Genomic DNA, 20,072 nt, shown 5'->3' with positions numbered 1-20,072 from the left:
TAATGCTTGTCAATTTTTCCACATAAAATATCTTTCAAAGAAAGACATGCATTTACGTAGCATCTTTCACAATGCTGGTTGTCCCTAGGCATTTTACAGCCAGCGAAGTGCAGTCATTGTTGTGATATTTAAAAAAAAGTGCAGGACTCAATTTTATTATTCTTCTTTCATTGGTTATCACTGGCTACACCAGCGTTGACTGGGCATCTCTAACAGTCATCCAAAAGTTCTGTATTTACACACATCAGGTTCGCCAAAGCAGGAATTTGATAATAACCAGCTAATTTGTTTTTATGATGTTGATTGAGGTGTAATTATTGGCCACAATAATGGGAGAACTTCCCCTGTCATTATTCAAAAATAATGTCATGGTAACTTTACATCGTTGAGAGGACAGGCAGTGCTACAGTTTAATGTCTCAGCCAAAAGATGGCACCTCCAGCATTGTCACTCGTTCAGTTCTGTGCTGAAATGTTAATCTAGACTTTATTCGCAAGTATGTAATTGGACATGACTCCATAACCTTCTAAATTTGAAACAAGAATAGTACTACAAAGCCACAGCTTCAATCCCTTCGTCCTTTTTTGAAGAATTTCATGTTGATTTCTCTGCTGAGAAGAACTAAACATTTGTGGAATCATGAAAACAAGGTTGCTTAAAAATAGCTACTCCTCAGCAATAAATGACTCAGGTTGCAGGTTTGCAATACATCCACACAGTGCATTGTGTGTAAGGTACAAAATTAGAGGAGGTGCAAAAAAATTGTCAATATAACACCCCAAGCCACATTCCACTACTGTTCTGTATTGAAATGGGGTTGGTAAAACCCATGAAGAGACCTTGGATTATCCACTCATACTGCTGAAGTCGAGGCTGGATGCCCCAGAGAGTACAAAGGGTGGAAAATGAAGATACAAAGAAGACTTTATACATTAAGTGACTTGAAAGGGGGAAGGGAAAGGAAGTAAGAAATGGCCCAATAACATGTTAGCACTGTAATTACATTTTCTTCTCCATAAAGCCATATTATTAAGCAATTTACATACTTGAGCTGTGCTGTAACCAAAAATATAAATGCATTGCGTTGGCAGTTTTTTTTTTAAAACAACTTTACTCCAGTAGAACTGCAACAAAAGCACGTATACAAACATCTACATGTTTATTTAGAAGAGGGATTTTTCTCTTTTTCTCCTATCTCCTCCTCAATACATAATATGTTAACAGAGGCGAAAAGTTGGTTACTGTCAATATGTGTTCTTTTTAATTGGGCAGAGTGATGCTGCAGCAGTCAAATGTAAACTCATCAGTTTCGTTGTCTCCCTATTCTGTGCCACTTTTCTGGTCTTTGGTCAGTGGTTACCCATAGTAAAACAGATGAAATCCAGAATTCACTCAATTTTGCAATCAAGCCTTTCTCACCACTCTGAACTGGCAGTACTTTTTCTTATTTCTTTGCCTGAGACTCAAAGCCAATGACGCAGGTCAACTGAGATCCATTAAATCTAGGTGAACTTACGGTCTTCCTCATATGACACAGAGAACATCATCCATTTTTCTAAAAGCATGGAATTTGATTTTTTATTGCTTTGTTTTATTTTAGGCAGTCAAGATTGAAGACAGTATTGTAATCAGCATTGACTTTTGTAACGGTTTACATTTAAGGTATTTAAATAGTTTCTGTGGACTGATTTCCAATAGCCATAAATGGGAAGGTAGCTCAAATATTTTATTTGTCAGCCATAAGATGGTTTAATATTCATGAGCCATAACTTTTGTCTTCTTTTCTCGTGTTTCAAATTATATATATTCTCATGAATCCACTTTAAACTCCATTTACTATAATAATCATAATGTTTGAGTAGGAGTTATTGTGAAACATATCAAGTCATTTACTAGTTATTGGTTTGAGCTTTTAACAAACATAATAAATCAGTACCTGAAGTAATCTAAATTTATACAATGCACAGAATACAAAACATTTTTAAAATGTCCTCTTGAGTTCAAACACAAAGAAACCCACAGTCATTTAAATGCAGTGACAATGCAGCAATTGTACATTATCAATTCTCAAAGGGTTATGAACCTTTTAATGGGAGGTCCATATTTTGGCTATGTGAATGAAAATTAAGATAATATAGGAGAAATGGAAAATTACAGTGTCATGCATTAAATCAAACATTAAAACCTTGAAATCCCTTGCTGAGATAAGAAATCAGTAACTACCAGTCAATCTTAGCTGCTACATAAATGTCTCTTACTATTTTGTCTCTCCACATTCACTAATAATGTGAAATAAGATCAATATATTTCACCAACAGCTTCTTACAAGAATGTAAAGAAATAAAACTACAAATAACTTTACAGAGTTTATTCAACGAGTGACTGGGCCACAGTCTGTTTAATGCATGCATTTATACACTCACAACTTGGTTGTCTATCACTCTAGAATCCTCATAACTTGTAAAATGTAACAGCAAAATGTTTTCCCTTTCATAGAAAGCTATTTAATTCTATGTGCATATTTATCATCAAAATGCCATTTTATCATTTGTGTCTATTAATATCTGGATTGCGAATGGATCAATAAAATGTATTCGTAGAATAGAACATATACTGTACTGTAAAACATATTCAAAGTTAATTAGCAAAAAAAAATCAAACTACCCAACGATGTGATAATTCTCGTCTTTCACGACAACAAAACCTTGTCTGTCCTAAAGCAACATTAAAAATAAAAATCAGTTCATTTTAAGGATAGTAAAGATCTACAGAAAAGAGTTTTAACATTTAATCCATTTCCTAAGTCAGTTTTACACACAGTGGTTAAATTTCCAGTTACTGCACATGATAAAAATTGCAAGAGTGGGGTTTTTATAATTGACAACTTCTACATTTAAGTAAAAAGTGAGTGTTCAAACATGTAATATAAACTGTTCATTTGAAGGTATGTACCATGATGTGGTTGCTGCCGAAGAACATTACAAAAAAGAATGCTTTGAAATCTCCTTTACAACTTAAGACACAGATTAGGCAAAAGAATGGCATAAATGAATTAAATTTAAAGAGAAATAAACATTGTTTTAATCTCATTGTTCAACTCCTACCAAGTTTGTTAACAAAATCAAAATTTGCTTTATAAATAGCTCAACAATTTGATGAGGATATATCAGGTGATATCAGTCAACTGATTTCAACTGCTTCATATGAAATATCTGGCAAGACATCTATTTGTATCTACAAATTGATTTCATTCTGATTTTTAAATAGAATCTCTCATAAATTGAACAATCTTGTAAAGCATCTAATCCAGAAAGCAATTTTAACCATCAATCATTTGATAACATGTAGATAGTACATAACTGAGGCACAATTAAAATGCTTTATAAGATAACAAATGCAGCAATCTGTCCATCATAATAGCATCACTGCACTGCATCAGTAATTTAAAGGGTCAATTTTAACTTGAGTCAAGGAATGCTATTGATACAACAATGGTCTAATTATAGACATCCTTCTTTAAAATAATGAGTGACAGTTCACAAGCGAGATCACTTTAAGTGTTTCTGCAGTGTAAAAAAACAGCTGTGCTGTAAAGCTTGAAACAAATAAAACAGCGTTCAGGAACGGAGTGAGATGCTGTTTAAATCGCCATGTATTTTGTACAGCAAGCGAAAAACTCACCAAGCATTTGACTGAACAGAAGCTGTTCTAGGTCACCCAGCACTGTGACAACAAGCTCAGGATCCACCTTCAAATACGCTTTCTCCTCAGGCTGCTGGCTCTTGCTTGTGGCCGGAGATGGCTTTTTAACATTCTTAGCTTTGCTGGACAATATTTCATCGTCGGACTTACTGCCGTCGCCAGTGCTGGCTTCAGTCGATTTGCTCAGTGGCTTGACTTCAGCCCAGGGTCCTCTTGGGATCCTGCTTGGTATCCCACGGGTGGAGGGTGCTGTCAGAGGTTTGTTCACACTCGGGGCCAATTTGCCCTGAAACAGCGAGTGCTCAGATTTTGACAAAGATTTAGACATCGGTGCATCTTTAGATTTGAGCCCTCCCTTCCCGAGCGTTTGAGCTGACTTTGACATGTCATCGCACCATTTCGGTTCATATAGCTGCATCTTCTTCTCTGCATCGGTCAGGAACGAAAGATTCGTGAGTGATTTCTGCTTCCTCAGGTTAGTCCCACCTTTAAACACCTTCAGCTCCGTCGCTCTGTGCATCGCTGGAGGTTTACCTTTCTTTCCGTGCTGCCCTGTTCCCTTTCCATCTGGCTGCCGCTTGTAAACCTTCACATCTTCCGGATTCTCATCACAAATCTCAGTCTCACAACACTTGACGTTTGCACCGAGCATCTTGCCCGCGAGTAATCATTCGCCTGCGCTCGAATAGTTGGGGAGCAGGGAAAGTCTTTTTCCCCCCCCCTCTCGCTTTACAGCACCGGTATTCAATCCAGATAACCCTCCCTGAAACAGCAGTTCCTGTGTTGTACAGCTCCCTTCACAGCCTGCTTGTTGCAACATCAGATGATCAGCTCCCGCTGGCAAATTGATCACTAGAAGAATGTCATCACCAAACGCCCTCCCCTGCTTCCAAGATGCTATGTGCTGGGAAAGAAAAGGCTATTCCATCATTGCCAGCAAAAGGGGGAAATCAGGGAGCAGCTTCTTTTTTGTTCACTCTCTCTCTCTCTGTTCAGAATCTCTTTCACAACTGATCAGAACAGCCATCAATTAAATAGCCGTTGTGGCAACAGCTTTCAGTCCGGCACTTTAATCAGCTCAATTTGCACGACAGGAAATACTGGGAGCGATAGAACTACAGCATGGGCTGGACTCCAGCCCTCTCAGTATTCAGCCCACATCCCCTAGTGTATCCCAGCTTCCTCCACTGCAGTGGCTACTCCTTGCTACCATGGTAGCAGACATCTCAGTAAAAATTAGAACAAGAGCAGAGCATAAAACATTTAAAATGTCACCAACATGAAGGCAAAACACACAAGAAGCAAGTCCCATCATTTTAATTTTGGCTGACCACAATTTTCACCCTCCTCCTAGAGAAACCTGCATTGATGTTGCCATATAATTATACATTTCAGAATGGAAGTAAGGATGGAAGATACCATGCGGTAACTGTGAAAGGGTGAACAGATGCCTTTAAATATTTCCTGAAATGTATTCAGAAAATTATTAAAACGGCTACCAGCATGCTTTATGAAACATATATATCAGAAATATTTCTTTTGCATTGCATAAAATTGTGCAAATACCATATTTTAGAAAATCTGAGATTTAACTAATGAACGCCTTGCCCAGCAAACACAGATGTATTCATTTTATTGTCTCAGAGGGTACCACACATAAAGCATAACACATCTCCTACAACTAAGCTCAGTGAAGTAACTAGGGAGCAAGTGGAGAAAATAATAGGCCTATATGTGGAATATGGCAATAAACATTATTATTCCCGTCTTCCAACAGGAAATAGCACAGTCCCTCTCAGAACACATTTGAATTAACTCTCAACTTTCATTTGCATCTATTCACTCATGTTCCATGTCAAGCCACATATAAATCAGTGGCATTTAGATTGCTGCAATGGAAAAATTACATTTGCAAAACAATCTTATACGGAACATAATTGGAGATCCTTTTAAACCATTAAGTGTTTCAGCAATATATGTCAAAACAAATCAAATATTTAAAGGGAAGGTTCTTTACAATGGCAGGTTATACTTACAAAAAGAATAGTGTCTGGTGGGCTTGTAAAATAATCCACTTGCAACCCAGTAACCCAAATAATCAGTAGTTCAGGTATCCAGGGTAGCTTGGTAAACTAGATCTAAAAATGGCTTAGTTGTAGGAGACAGAGGGTGGTAGTGGAAGGCAGTTTTTGTGACTGGAGGCCAGTGCCCAGTGGTATACCCGGTCCTTGGGGGGGTCCTTTATTGTGATTATATATATTATATATATATATATATATATATATATAAACAATGGTGTAGATGAGAGATGAGATGGGGGACGAATGGTAAATTAGTTTTCAGATGACATGAAAGTTGGCTGCATGGTTAACAGCCAGGAAGAAGGGCAAAGGGTACAGGAAAGTATAATTGGGTTGACCAGATGGACAGATCAGTTGGGGATGGAATTTAACTCTGTAAAGGGTGAGATGATGCACTTTGGAATAAGTAACAAGACAAGGGAGTACTCAATAAATGGCAAGACAGTAGGAAGCTCAGAGGAATAGAGAAACAATAGGTGCTTGTTTAAGGTGCAGGGTAATTAAAGGGTGGTTAAGAAGGCACAGCAGACACTTGCTCTTATCAGTTGTTAGACAGAAGGCTATGCTGGAGCTATATAAGGCTTTGGTTGGGCTGCAGCGTTGTGTGCAGTGGTGGTCACCACACTATAGGAAAGATGTGATTGCACTGGAAAGAGTGCAGATGAGTTTATTCAGGATGCTCCCCAAGTTGGAGCATTTTCTCTATGAAGAGAAGCTGGATAAGCTGAGGTTTTTCTTTCTTTATAGCAGAGAAGGCGGGTGGGGATGATCTCTTTGAAGTGTAAATGATTATAAGGGGCATAGAAAGAGCTGAATCTCTTAGTTGAAGAGTCAAGAACAAGGTTGCATAGTTTTAAGGTGAGGGGCAGAAGGTTGAGAGATTTGATGAAACATATTTTCACCTAGAGAATGGTGGGAATCTGGCTTGCAAAGGAAGGGTAGTAGGTGCAGGAAACCTCACAACTTTTAAAAAATATGGATAAGCAGTTGAGATGTCATTGCAATTAAAGTAATGAGCCTAATCATGGAAATTGGGATTAATATAGATAAATTGGCACAGACTCAAATGGGCCGAAGGGTCTCTTCTGTACTGTATGATTCTATGACTCTACAACATTATAAAAATACAAATGTTTGCAAATCACAGAGTGGAATTTAAAGCAGTATAAAGCCTTTCTTTCTCACACCAGCATAAGGGATAAGACCTCAAAATTCTTCTGCAGTCCTTAGTGCAAGGAGTTAGATGTGGGATAGAATGAAGCATTTGCTCCTGCACCATGAAAAAGACTGACCTCGTTGAAAATACGGGGGTCAGGCTATTGAACACATCTCAAGTCAAGCACTCCCACATTTTAATCTCCCTGAGAGATGAGACAGGCATTTTGCAGCAGTAATTCCCTGCAGTAGCAGCAGAATGGGATATTGATGAAACCTCCAAGAGGGGGTTTCATGAAAAATGAGCATGATCTCCTCTAGCATAGTAGACAAATTAATCAATTGCATCATAAATCCTGCCTGGGTGCCTAAGACTTTCTCTGTTACAACTCCCCCATTCCTCATCTCTTTCCTCAATAATCTAGCACTTGAAATTCACTGATATGAGAATATTCAGAATAGTACCACACTAAAGAAAGACATGTGGTCCATAATGGGTGATTTAGTTCTAGCACCAAGGGACACCACTGGTGGGACAATCTGTGGGAACCATGCATTGCTATTCACTGGAAGGCGTAACATGGTGAGGTGGCAGGTAATTGGCCAGCATTGGGTCTCCCTTCAGATTAACGCCCCAAAGCTGCAGAAATCTAGTCACTTAGTACTTGGAGATAGCAAGAACTGCAGATGCTGGAGCGAGAGTCAATAGAGTGTGGAGCTGGAGGAACAGAGCAGGTCAGACAGCAAAAGTGGAGAATGAAAGTCGACATTTCGAGTCAGGACCCTTCATCAGGACTCATCTGTCCTGTTTCTCTTTTGCTGCCTGACCTGCTGTGTTCCTCCAGCTCCACACTGTATTGAATCCCTTAGTACTGCTGGCCGACCAGAGTCAGAAAGCTCTCCATTGCCGGCAGCGCGGCTGGAAGCATTGAGCACTGCTGGTAATGTTGGAACACATTTACCAGGGATCATTGCTGAATCCTTCAAAGAGAGGTGAGTGAGGCAAGAGGGGATATGGAGGGCGCAATGTGCCAGTGAGGTGCTTTGAATGGAAGGGCAGACGGTGAGATTGTAGAAGCTCCTTTCCCCACCTTCCCAATGTTAAATTCTTCGATCAGGCATTGAGTATGTGTCTGAAAGGCCTCCCTGATGGTAGGTCAGCCTTTGTAACTTATGAGACTACCCGCTAAATTCATGAACCAACTTAAATTCCAACAGCCTCAGGATCATTGGTTTTAATTAGTTTTTTTTTAAGGCAGCTAACTGAAATGTTGCCGGGAGCAGTGAAAATTCCTCTGTGGCCTTCCTGACACTCCCATTAATTAGGGGCAGTGCTCCAGCCTGATCCTCCGGGCCTCCTTCCATGCCCACTCCAAAATTAAATCCCAACAGTCATATTAACATCCACTTTTTAGACAAAGATGCCATTTAGTTCCATTTCCCCCAACCCCGAAGAGATGATGTTGAACTTATACAAGACACTTGTTAGACGTCAGCTGGAGCTTTGTGTACAGTTGTAGCTGTCACATTATAGGAAAGATATGAATATGTTAAAAAAAAATGCAGAAGCAATTTATAAGAATTATTCCAGAAATGAGAAAACTTCAATTAAGAGGATAGATTGAAGAAGATGGGGCTGTTCCCCATGAAGTGAAGGCAGCTGAGAGGAGATTTGATCAAGGTTTTCAAAATTATGAGCAGGCCGCGTGGAGCAGATAGGGAGAAATTGTACCCACTCACAAGAGAGGAAAAAAAAATCAAGTGGTATGGATTTAAAGCAATGTGCAAGTGAAGCAAAGGCAATATAAGAAAAATCTTTTTCACATAGCAATTAGTTAGAGTATGTGGTAGAGGCAGATTCAATTGAGAGATACAAGAGGATATTAGATAGAAATAATGTGGAAGGATATGAGAAAATGGCAAGAGGCTGGGACACTGTAATAGAACCAGAGCTGGCATGATGGGCTTGATGGCTTCTTTCTGTGCTATAACAATTATTAAAATTCTGTGATTCTTTCCCCAAATCCCTGTAATTTTCTATCCTTTGAATTCTTATTCCATGTATTATTTGTTGAAACTACTGTAATCCACCATTGTATCAGGCAGTACAATCCAAATCATAAAAAAATGCTTGCGTAAAATAAGCTTTCCTCATGTTGCCTTTACTTCTTCACTAATCACTCTTTGTGTGTGCTCTCTCATTAAAGACCCTTCAGCCATTGGAAACAGTTTTTCTTTTATTTCTCCTGGGGTACTGTATTCCAATTCTGGGTGCCACAGTTTAAGAAGGATATGAGCACATTGGAGACAATGCAGAAGAGATTTGCAAGGATGGTTCCATGGATGGCAAACTTCAGTTATAAACGTAAATTGGAAAGCTTGGCCCTGTTTTCCTTGGACAGGAGGAGATTAAGAGGAGATCTGATCAAAGTTTTCAAAGTCATGAAGGGTCTGGACACAGTAGTTCGGGAGAACTGTTCTCATTCATAAAAGGATCAAGAATCAAAGGACGCCAATTCAAAATGTTCTGCAAATGTGAGATGAGGAAAAATACCTATTTTTGCACAGCAAGGAATACACTGCCTGGAAGTAATGTGAGCACAGGTTCATTTGAAGCTTTGAAAAGACATTAGATGATTTTTGAAACAGAATCAATGTGCAGGGTTGTGACAAAAATATAAGAGATTGGCACAAAGCCAATATGCTCTGAGATCTGGTACAGATATGGTGTTTAAATGGCTTCCTTTTACACCTTAACAATTTCACGATCCTGTGGTTTACTCTTGTCTAACACATCCATCAAGCCTTCCTTTAGTTTTCTCTGCTCTAAGGAGAAACATCTCCTGGATTATGCAGTTGATCCATATAACTGTAATCCCTCATCTTTGGTTGCATTCTATAAATCCCTTCTGTATCCTCTCCAATGCTTTCATATACTTCCTAAAATGAAGCCAAAATTGAACCCAATACTCCAGTGGGGACCAAGCGAGTGTTTTATATAGTTAGCAGAACTTCCTGGCTTTTGTACTATCAATTAAGTCCAGAATTCAACATGTTTTATTAGTTTTGTTAATCAATCCTGCCACTTTCCATGATTTGTGCATAAAAAACTTCAAGGGTCTGACTTCTTGTACTTTATTTAAATGAGGAGATTATGTTGAATAATAGTCATAGGGTTTCCAAAAGAGCTAGAAAAGACAGATACCATCATTAACTTGAGAATTCCAAACGAGCACTGTGCTGAAAATTTGCCATCACTTATCATTATAAACATAGGACCTAAGACATGCACATAGTGACAACTTGGAATTAATTGGAGCTAACCTTTCTTTTTCTGACTAATTTCCCAATCCTCAGTGAGAAAAATCAAATTTTTTTATCAATATAAACTTACTTTATAGACAATAAATCAAGTAACTACATTTACTAATATCAGTGAGAAAGAACTGAGTCATAGGTAACAATTTTGGCTTAAGTCAGAGTAAAAGTGCGATTATGGGGTGATAGGACAAAGCAACAAGCTCACATAATTGAAGCAGCATGAGGTACACCATACTCGAATTCCCATTTCTCATCCTCATTCTGGATGTTAAATTCTTGTCTAAAATTACTGGAGGTGGATGACAGCAGTAAGTAAAGAGATTAGCTGATTTGAGGAAACATTAACTATGAAGGGGGAGGAAGGCAGGACATTGTAGTCAAGTGTAATACAGGATAGGGAATGTTCTACTGTTTCCTTGCAGGAACAGAGAAGCACCCCTCCTTATTGTGGCTGAAAAGAAACCTAAGAAGTGATGTTCTCTTTTGGGGAAGGAGGGGTTCAGACATCACTCCTGTTTGCTGTCAAAGTTCACCAGCAAGTCTGGCACTGTGCAAGACTTGTGTGGCCCACTGCTAAAATTCTATGATAGTCCTAATTATGCCACAGGACAATGAATACCACAGAGTCTTGAGTTCTTACTATTACAGGTAAAATGCAAGAGAAACAACAATTTACTACAATAGTAAAATAGGAATAATATAAAATGCATAGAACTGAATCTTACACTGAGCCAAAAAAAATTGAGAGTTGTGTGGTCAAGTTTTTTGGACAGTTTCTCACAATGAATCCTAGCACATTGTATCATTGCTTCTTACCAAACTCACCTCATTAATTACCTGTCCTGCCCCATCGCATCTCTGACATCTGATTTCCACCCCATTTTACCGCACATCATTGCCACAAGCGCTCAGCACTCAGCAGCTATCCTGAAAGTCACTGGCATCATTTGCATTTGTGCCGTTTTTAAAAGCTTGTTGCAGACCCAGACCAGCACTATCAGTCTGGACCTGAGCTGCATGGTTTCTGACAATTGTTTCAGACGTGGCAGACAGACAATAATTGGCAAATAAAAACCAAAAGAACTGTGGATGTTGTAAATCAAGAACAAAAACAGAAGTTGCTGGAAAACCTCTGCAGGTCTGGCAGCATCTGCGAAGAGAAAATCAGAGTTAACATTGCCAGACTGGTGACCCTTCCTTAGAGGAAGGTTGGGGTAGCTAAGGGAATAGAGAAGATGTTCACAGAGATAGTGAGAGGGGTAGAGCTTGAGCCTTGGTGGAAGATGGATACACTTCTGAAGAAGAGTCACCGGACACGAAACGTTAACTCCGATTTTCTCTTCACAGATGCTGCCAGACCTACTGAGTTTTTCCAGCAACTTCTGTTTTTGTTGTTGTTGATGTAGAGGATAATTGGTGCCCTGCCGTGTGGGCAGGAACTTGGAAATTTCCACTAGATGGGGTGGTGCACAGACAAAACATCCTCTTCCTCTCAGTACCAGGGGCGGAGCAATGCCCAGCTTGGTCCAAGATTGCAACCCAGGTTAAAGCAATCTCAGCTATCTGGAGGAATGCCCAACAATGCAGGAAGAAGGCTGAATCCTTCTCCACTCCACAAAGTGAGTGGACCCTTTTCTTCCCAATTTTTAGTCTATATCTCTTACTGTATCCACCTCCCACCATAACTCTACCGCTCTCACTATTGCAGTGAACATCTTCCCATTCCTTAAGCCACCCCGACCTTCAGTGCCACTAACCCTCCATGCTTTCTGCTCTTTCTACTCACTCACTTGGGAAAACACCCCACCTGTACCAATAATTAGATTTATGCCACATACTTTCTTCTTCCATTACGCCTCTCACTCATTCCATGAGGACAGCAGCTCACTGTGGGGTGGAAACAGTCAAGACAGATGATGTATTACCTGCTAGACAGCTTCTCATCCATTATGAGGAGAGGATTCTGACTCTGAGCAGGTACTCCTGGGCTGGTATCCCAGGCTGCCCTTGACTTACTGTGCTGGCAACAAGCTCCCTCGTTTTGTGATTGTGTTAAACGACATAGGCAAGGCAGCAGTAATGTGTTCTGGTTGAAGAGGCAAAGCACGTGGTAACACAAGTCAGGGATGCTGTGAGTATCCAGGTCGTTGTAAAGTGAGTGAACACTTTTACAGTGAACAAAGAGCCCAGAAATGCAGCCTGGTCTTGACATGAGTCAGGTGTGTGTCCCTGAGTGCACTGTTCATGCTGCAGCATCACAATGATACCATAGTTGCCACAGCAACCCAAATTGCAACATTGAGTTGCATAAGCATCATGTATGCAGATTGGAGATGTGCCATGAGGGTTCTTTGAAGGTGGCACAGATCAGATGCCAATGTGTGCAGGCATTGTCTCCATGGGGGGGGGGGTGGAGCCTGAACTGTTGGTGCCCAGTTTCCACCATGGACTTCATTCAGATCGAGCAGCAAGCTCTATTCATCAGGTGCTCATACTGGTTTCCGTGTCAAGATTTCTAAAGATTTAGGTCATTTGGTAAATTTGGTAAGTGCCTGAATATTAATAAGATGTGGTGTTGATTAAAAAGTTGCTAATCCTCATCAAATGGCATCTCGCTGCTACTTAGCAAGAAACTAACCATGCTGCTTGTGAAAGACATTAAAAAGATGGGGTGAAATGATCTCAACATTCCGATGAGTTTCGCTGCACTTGCCTCACAATTCAGCACACATTGCACCATAGCCCACATCATTCAAACCATTATACAATTCAGCCCAAAGAAACAGACATGACATGCAAGTACACAGTGTCCCACGATACTGTATTGGCACTGAGAACAATCCAATGATTGACATAGAGATTGGTTCAGTTTCCAATCCAGTACAATTGTATATCCACTTTACAATGAGGATACCTGAATTCTAAATCCTGACACTTGTGGAAATAATTATTACTTTTCAATTATTTCATGGGATGCAGACATTCCTGAAGACATTGATATTTCATGCCCATTCCTAAATGGCCTCAGAAAAGCCATTTTCTTAATTTTGCAATCTGTAAAGTTTCCCAAGCAGTATGGTACAATTGACTGGCTTCCTCAGTGATTTCAGGGGAAATTAAAATTCAACCATATCAATCTGGGTTACATATAGGCCAAAGTTGTTAGGAATGGCAGATTTTCTTTATAAAGGACTAAGGTGAAACAGATGGAATTTTATCACAAGAGCCAGTAGGCTTGTGGTCATCATTACTATTTGCTTTAAATGACATTTTTATATAAAGAAATGAACTGAAATTCCCAGCTGTTTTGATGGGATTTGGTCTTGTGACACCATATAGTTAATCCATAGATCAGAGCTTCTAACTACAATGCTATTTTACCCCACATTAGTCACCATTCCACTGTTGATCCAAACTTGGACAGCTCTGTTATCATGACAAATTAGTTTCTTTTTAACTAATCAGGAATTTATGGGTTTGTTTTTGTTTGCTTCTCAATTTTTGACTCTCAATCCTGTACCCTTCCAGAGATGTAATGCTTTTTGTATAAACCATGTAACATTGAAAAGACAATTAGACTTACTTTTTTTCAAAGTGATAGTAATTTGTTCAATTGATTGACTTATTAAAGCTAAGCCTTACTGTATGTGACCTCGATACTGGATGGAATTTAAAAAATCCAAAAAAGGTCCAAATCACTGTGTGTGTAAAGGTCAAAATATTAGTACATATGTAAGCAGAGTATCCTGGATGAGCTCAGCTCATGTGGTCTCCTGTCTGACATGTTCTCCATTGAATCATCTGCTTTACATCTTGATCATTTCCTGTATGTGTTCATTTTTCCCCTCCTTGATCTACTCCTCACTCTTCAGCCAGAGCTTCTGTATTTCCTCTCCAGATATCTCAATCACTGTGGGAAACTGGAAGCAATTTACTCATTACATTTTACCTAATTCCTTCATCCCATTTTCCACATTGCAATGAATAATGTGATATGATCATTAATCTACTTCCTTCATGTTAATCAGTAAAATGAGGTGCAAGAACTGTTTTGAGAGATTTCCTTCACCTTTTTTATTTCACTGAATGACTAATCACAAGAAGCAGTTGTTTCCCTAAATCCCTAGGTTCACAGATGTTTACAATTTTGCAGAGCCCATCTGGTCCCTTGGGTCCATACTACCTTTTTTTGCTGGAATAATCTGAAAAGAATACAACTGCCCTCATTTTGCTCATAGCCATGATTCAAGTGTATTTCCAATTTTTTTAAGTGTCTGTCTCCTTGTGGCAAATAATAAAACTCTCTGCAGCAATACATTTCTAATATCTCCCCTCATGTCACAGAATCACAGAATCCCTTAAGTGTGGAAGAAGGCTACTTAGCCCATCGAGTCCAGAAAGGTCCAAAAAGAGCATTTCACTCAAATACACACCTTCACCTCCACAGGGAGCTGATGGCCTAGTGGTATTATCCCTGGACTATTAATCCAGAGACCGAGATAACATTCTAGGGACCTGGTTTCGAATCCTGCTATGACAGATGGTAGAATTTGAATTCAATAAATACTTGGAATTAAGAGTCTAACGATGACCATGAATCCATTGTCAATTGTCAGGAAAAACCCATCTGGCTCACTAATGTCCTTTAGGGAAGCAAACGGTCATCCTTGCCTGGCCTACATGTGATTCCAGACCCCCAGCAATGTGGTTGACTCTCAACGGCCCTCTGGGCAATTAGGGATGGGCAATAAATGCTGCATAGCCAGTGAGGCCTTTATCCTGGGAATGAATAAAGGTAAAAAAAAACACTAGCCCTGCAAATCTGCATTTCCCATGGCCAATCTACCAAACCTGCATATCCCAGACACTATGGGCAATTTAGCATGGCCAATCCAACTAACCTGTACAATGTTGGATTGTGGGAGGAAACCTATATAGCAACCAAGTTAAATAGCAGCTAGGGTGAGAGAATGGGGTTGTACTTGTGAAGGGGTGTCAGCCATGTTAGATGACTTTTTTCGCAGCTAAGCCAATACGCTGCTGAAGAGGGGGCAATATCAGATTGCCAATGTTTGTTCAGGTGCACAGTGGCCTTTCAAAGATGGTGTGAACCAGGGATGCCAGTTTTTCAATGTATAGCCAGCAGGTGGCAGGTTCTGAGATAATGGGAACTGCAGACGCTGGAGAATCCAAGATAATAAAGTATGAAGCTGGATGAACACAACAGGCCAAGCAGCATCTCAGGAGCACAAAAGCTGACATTTCGGGCCTAGACCCTTCATCAGAGTGTATGCAGAAATCTACTAGAGCATAAAACAGTCATTTTTAGGTAAGAAAACATTACAGGCTACAAACTACCAAAAGGGCTAAGGATAGCCATTGTTACATATGGCAGACACTAAGCTACAAATATCAAGGCAACACAACCATAGCGGACTGGCAAGTGAAACAGGAAGAGGAATCAGATCATGAAGGTTCTCATGGGGTAACTTTTCTGCCCCCAAAAAAGATGCACTTACTTCAAGTGATAGTCAAAAAATTAACATCTGAATCAGAAACCTTGTGAGTCAAGAGGAACACATGTTCTGAGGCCACATTTTAACCCCTATATGCACCAGACCTCAACGATCTAGCTGCTTTATCAACAACACACATACACAACCCTCAGCATGATTTGCCATCCCACCACCATTCCCTCCCAATATCAACAATATGCCACCAGCCCTCTGACCCATTATGCTACACAATCAACACCCCCACAACGATGCAATCCTACTTGACTACCAATTTTCTACATCACCAACATCATCCCTCATGTTGGACGTGAAACAGCAATCGCTGTGATCCACTTCTCCGCTACACCCTTCTGTAGAATGCTTTCCTGATTGGCAAGCAGCCAGCAGGAAATATACAAAAAAAGATTTAAATTTATGATTTGGACAACCTTGCACGCCTGTGTTTCCTACATGTGATATCATTGAACAGTTTGGAAATGGCAGCAATGCAAGAGTCTAAACTGAGCATAAAGCAGGATGCAGAAATTGGATTTCGACTATGTCTCAAAACTAAAATAAAGACTTTTGAAGACAAGTGTTATTAATGTAGAGAGATAAATGAAAGCTAAAGGAGAAACGATTAAATCTCCAACACCTGACATCTGAAGGATTGAGACTCAGCATTTGTGAAATTACCTTTTCAGGATCAAAGAAGTCATTTGGAAGTAATAACAATTGTTATGCTGTTATAAATTCACCCTGAAGACACTAGCCCTAGCCTTGTAAAGTTTCCTTAGTGGGAAACTAATGGACAAGACCCCAGTTACACCCTACTTCACGTCCTTTACTTTGAATATCGTGGTAAAACTTTCTACAGCACAACCTGGGGAGGAACAGGATATTTTTGATTGCCCTTTTCCGGTTTGCATGTTTAAGGAGCACGTGTAGACTCAAAAAGTTGCTGATTTATCTAGTCTATATTAAGGTTGAATACTGTTAGTATCACCATTGCTACTAATGTAAATATATGCTCTTAATATTTTTGATAATGACATACTGAATCAAACTACATGTATAGCTGTGGGGCTGAGACTTCAGGGTGAAAAATAAACATGATAACGAATAAAATGTATGTAAATGTGGAATGTTCATTTTAGCTTCCTTTTATTTAGCACTGACAATTCAAATTAAAACTAAACTACAATGATGGCATGCTGAACAACCATGGGATTTCAGTGTTTTAATCAAGCAGATAATGCCACACGAACTCACAGATATGTCATCAAACCTCAAGTTTTTCCAATCCTAAGTATATTCATTTTCTTTCATAATATATAAGTAAATGAGATCATCACATCCCTGTAATTTGGGGTGTCTCTGGGCAGCTAGCAATTAACTTTCAAAGTTTTGTTTTTCTATGACTAAAATGTTCAAAATAATTATACCAAACAAAAGTAATGACACTGTTGAACTGTAACGTTTAAAATATATTGAGATTTAAACTAAAATAAAGCACAGTTTTTGAGTACAGTTTGAATGTTACTATTTTAACCTTAAATCCATTTACAGATGTGGTTGACTTGCATTTATTTTAACCTCCATGCTGCAATGTTGTGAATCAAACTCTCAATTTAGCCTATGTAAGTACTGCAGTGTTATGATGATTGGCATCAATGATTGACCAAAAGGAACATTAGAGTTTTTACACTCTTGAAACAAAGGGCTAATTTTAAAATAGACTGTGAAGAAATTTTGCTGGACGTCACTTTGCACCGTTGTGCAAAGCTTTATTTACATTAATTGATACTATTGTGAGTATTATCTGTTTTGTAGTTGTCAAATATTCCATTATTTTTCACAATAGCCGTAGAGACCCCTACATGCACTGACCAATTTGAATTATGTCCCACATGATGGTAGATCATTGTCAGCTTTCTATCACTCATGTTGCCATGAAAATCACAACTTCCAGAATCTCTCTTGGCAGAAGGAGAGCCCATGAAGACATTCCAACAGGCTCACAGTGTGGACTGTGCCTCTTTTGTGGACTGTGCCTCTTTTGGAGGGTGCACAAAGCATTTTCCTTGTGTTGTTATGCCTAAGCAAATTATCATGCCAGCTGTTTTGACATACTTGCAAATCTCATATTCAAAGACGACTAAAAGCAATGTTAGAGAAATAGGTATATTGAAGGAGCAATATCATTATTCGACACTATTAACCTTACAAACTTAAATTAATTGACATTAAATGTATACTTTGCTCAGTAGAGAAATTTTCTCAGGTAGCATGTGTTAGGAAATCCTAAATCCATTCTAGATGGCATTCTCTCCCCAACCCAACATGCAAAAGAAAAACAAGCCTATTCTCTATTTTCCCCCAAACTTTAACTTTGCTTTTGGCAATACAATCTACGCGCTTTGAGGAACTATTGTCTAACCATTTGATTATTGTTCAGAAACCTCCAGTTTTACAGTGAAATCAACTTCCAAAAGTGGGCTACCATTCAGGAAAATTATTATGGTGTGGGCAGCTGCTGCATTTAAAGAAATGAAAAATGGGAAATTTGGCTCACAATTGCCATTTACTGGCATTATATCCAAGTTTATTGGAGGTTTGTTAAGTCAAGACAGGCTTCTTCATTTGGAAGGCTAACATAGCTAAACATTGAGTACTGGGATACTTGACATCTGATTTATTTTATAGCAAAGGCCAATCTGAGGTTACACATTGTGCTTAATGTGGTTTTTCTTTATGTTAGGAGTACATGACTGCCTTTTCTTTAGGAATATATGACTGCCACTACACAATTTTTTGATTTTTTTTGTCAAGATAAAGGTAATACCATTTTGCTTAGAACATCATGTAGTAAAAACTTTGCAGTTTATTACTGGGTCTGTACAATGGTTGTCTGGTAAAACTTGGGACAGATTGTGGGTATAAATTGTTTCCGTTACCAAATAAATGGAAAAAGAGGATACAAAAAACGTTCATACACAGGCTAATATTGCTGAAGATAGCAGTTTGAGAAAGCTATTGACCAAACTTATTGTTAGGACCATTCTGCTCCAGCAGAAGTTGCTGAGGGTGAAAACTGACCAATCATTGACCGGTGCTTTCAGAAAATTGAGCCGATAAGGAAGTGTATACATTGCATGGTGGGAAGCAGAGACCTGTTTCAGCATAGTGCTCCTTTAGCTCAGAGTTTTTGCTGCTGTGATTGCAGTCAAAGGGGAAAGAAGGAGACGGCTTGGTCATCTACAAAGGAAGTGACCAGCAGAAGGCTGGCTTCCCAAATATTTGTCTATATCTTGGGGAAACCAAATAATTAGATACAGGATAAGTGTTGAATATCACATCTGAATTCAAATTGGACTATTTACATAACAATTAACAGTCAATAAAGGTGTATATGTTTTATTCAAAATTGTGACAAAGCATAAAGATGCCCCCAGTAATCCAGCTTGTTCATAGTGTTCTGAAGTTAAATAGCAGAATTTAGCATAATGTGTAGAGACAATAGTTAAGTGCATTATAACCAACCAAAAGATCACCTAAAAATGAGAGCTACACCTTACAATGCAATTTTGTTTGGTTACAAGACGAAGAAATGAAAAAAGTAGGATGCACTATGATAAATTGCTTTAAGCATACCTCCATTCACCAGCTTTTGATGTAGGTTCCTAGTAATAGTAATAGCCTACTCAGGCCATTTCAAATTGCAGTTTCCCATCATACTCAATTTTCCAACTTGGAAAACTAATTGAATCAAATGTTTGATCAAATAACTCCACAGAAACTGGTATCCCATCAGCGAGTCATCCTTTGTTTACACATGGAAAGTCCTTGAGATTGATCCAGGTACTGCAAAGCCAGCTCTGAGTGTCAGAATGTTTAACATTTCTTTAACCTGTCAGCAAGGGTTCCCCTGATGGGGCCAGATTAACAGTCCCAATCTGGAACTCATATTGTATCAGGTCGACCTGGCTAACCTCATTGGGTTTAGTGAAGCAGAGTCATTCCTGCCAAAACAGAGGTGTGTACAGACCAGAAAAATCAAGCACTAATTTTTACTCAGTACATCTGGATGTGCATGATGCAGTATTTCTGGCCAGACCATTGCATCATCGTACGTTGTTCTGGCATAGAATGACTTGTATACTTCAAGTATTTTCTGTGCAATTTCCCATTCATTGTGGTGATGTTACACAATACACCAGACCAAAACAAATGCAGAACACATAAAAGGAAGTTCCATGTGCAAAATAGTTCCCAAAGTGGTAAACACTTAGGTATTCCCTGTTTTACTTCAGACAAA

At 39.1% G+C, this 20,072-nt stretch overlaps 1 protein-coding gene across 2 annotated transcripts in view; it reads right to left on the bottom strand.

Annotated features, from left to right (window-relative positions):
• LOC125463028 (neuron navigator 1-like) overlaps positions 1 to 20,072 on the bottom strand; it is a 618,648-nt gene that overhangs the window by 366,132 nt on the left and 232,444 nt on the right. Inside the window, exon 1 of one of the 2 annotated variants that reach the window (XM_048553660.2) lies at positions 3,682 to 4,860. The exons of the other annotated variant lie outside the window; for it this stretch is intronic. Coding sequence (XP_048409617.1) covers positions 3,682 to 4,354 — 673 coding nt within the window. The 5' untranslated portion in view covers positions 4,355 to 4,860. Of the gene's footprint in view, positions 1 to 3,681; positions 4,861 to 20,072 lie in introns of those variants that run through there. 2 annotated transcript variants of the gene reach the window in all.

This window comes from Stegostoma tigrinum, chromosome 21 (genome assembly GCF_030684315.1).
Source record: "Stegostoma tigrinum isolate sSteTig4 chromosome 21, sSteTig4.hap1, whole genome shotgun sequence".
Lineage (NCBI taxonomy): Eukaryota > Metazoa > Chordata > Chondrichthyes > Orectolobiformes > Stegostomatidae > Stegostoma > Stegostoma tigrinum.
Note: the sequence above shows the minus strand (reverse complement) of the source record. Positions and strands in the feature narration are given on the sequence as shown.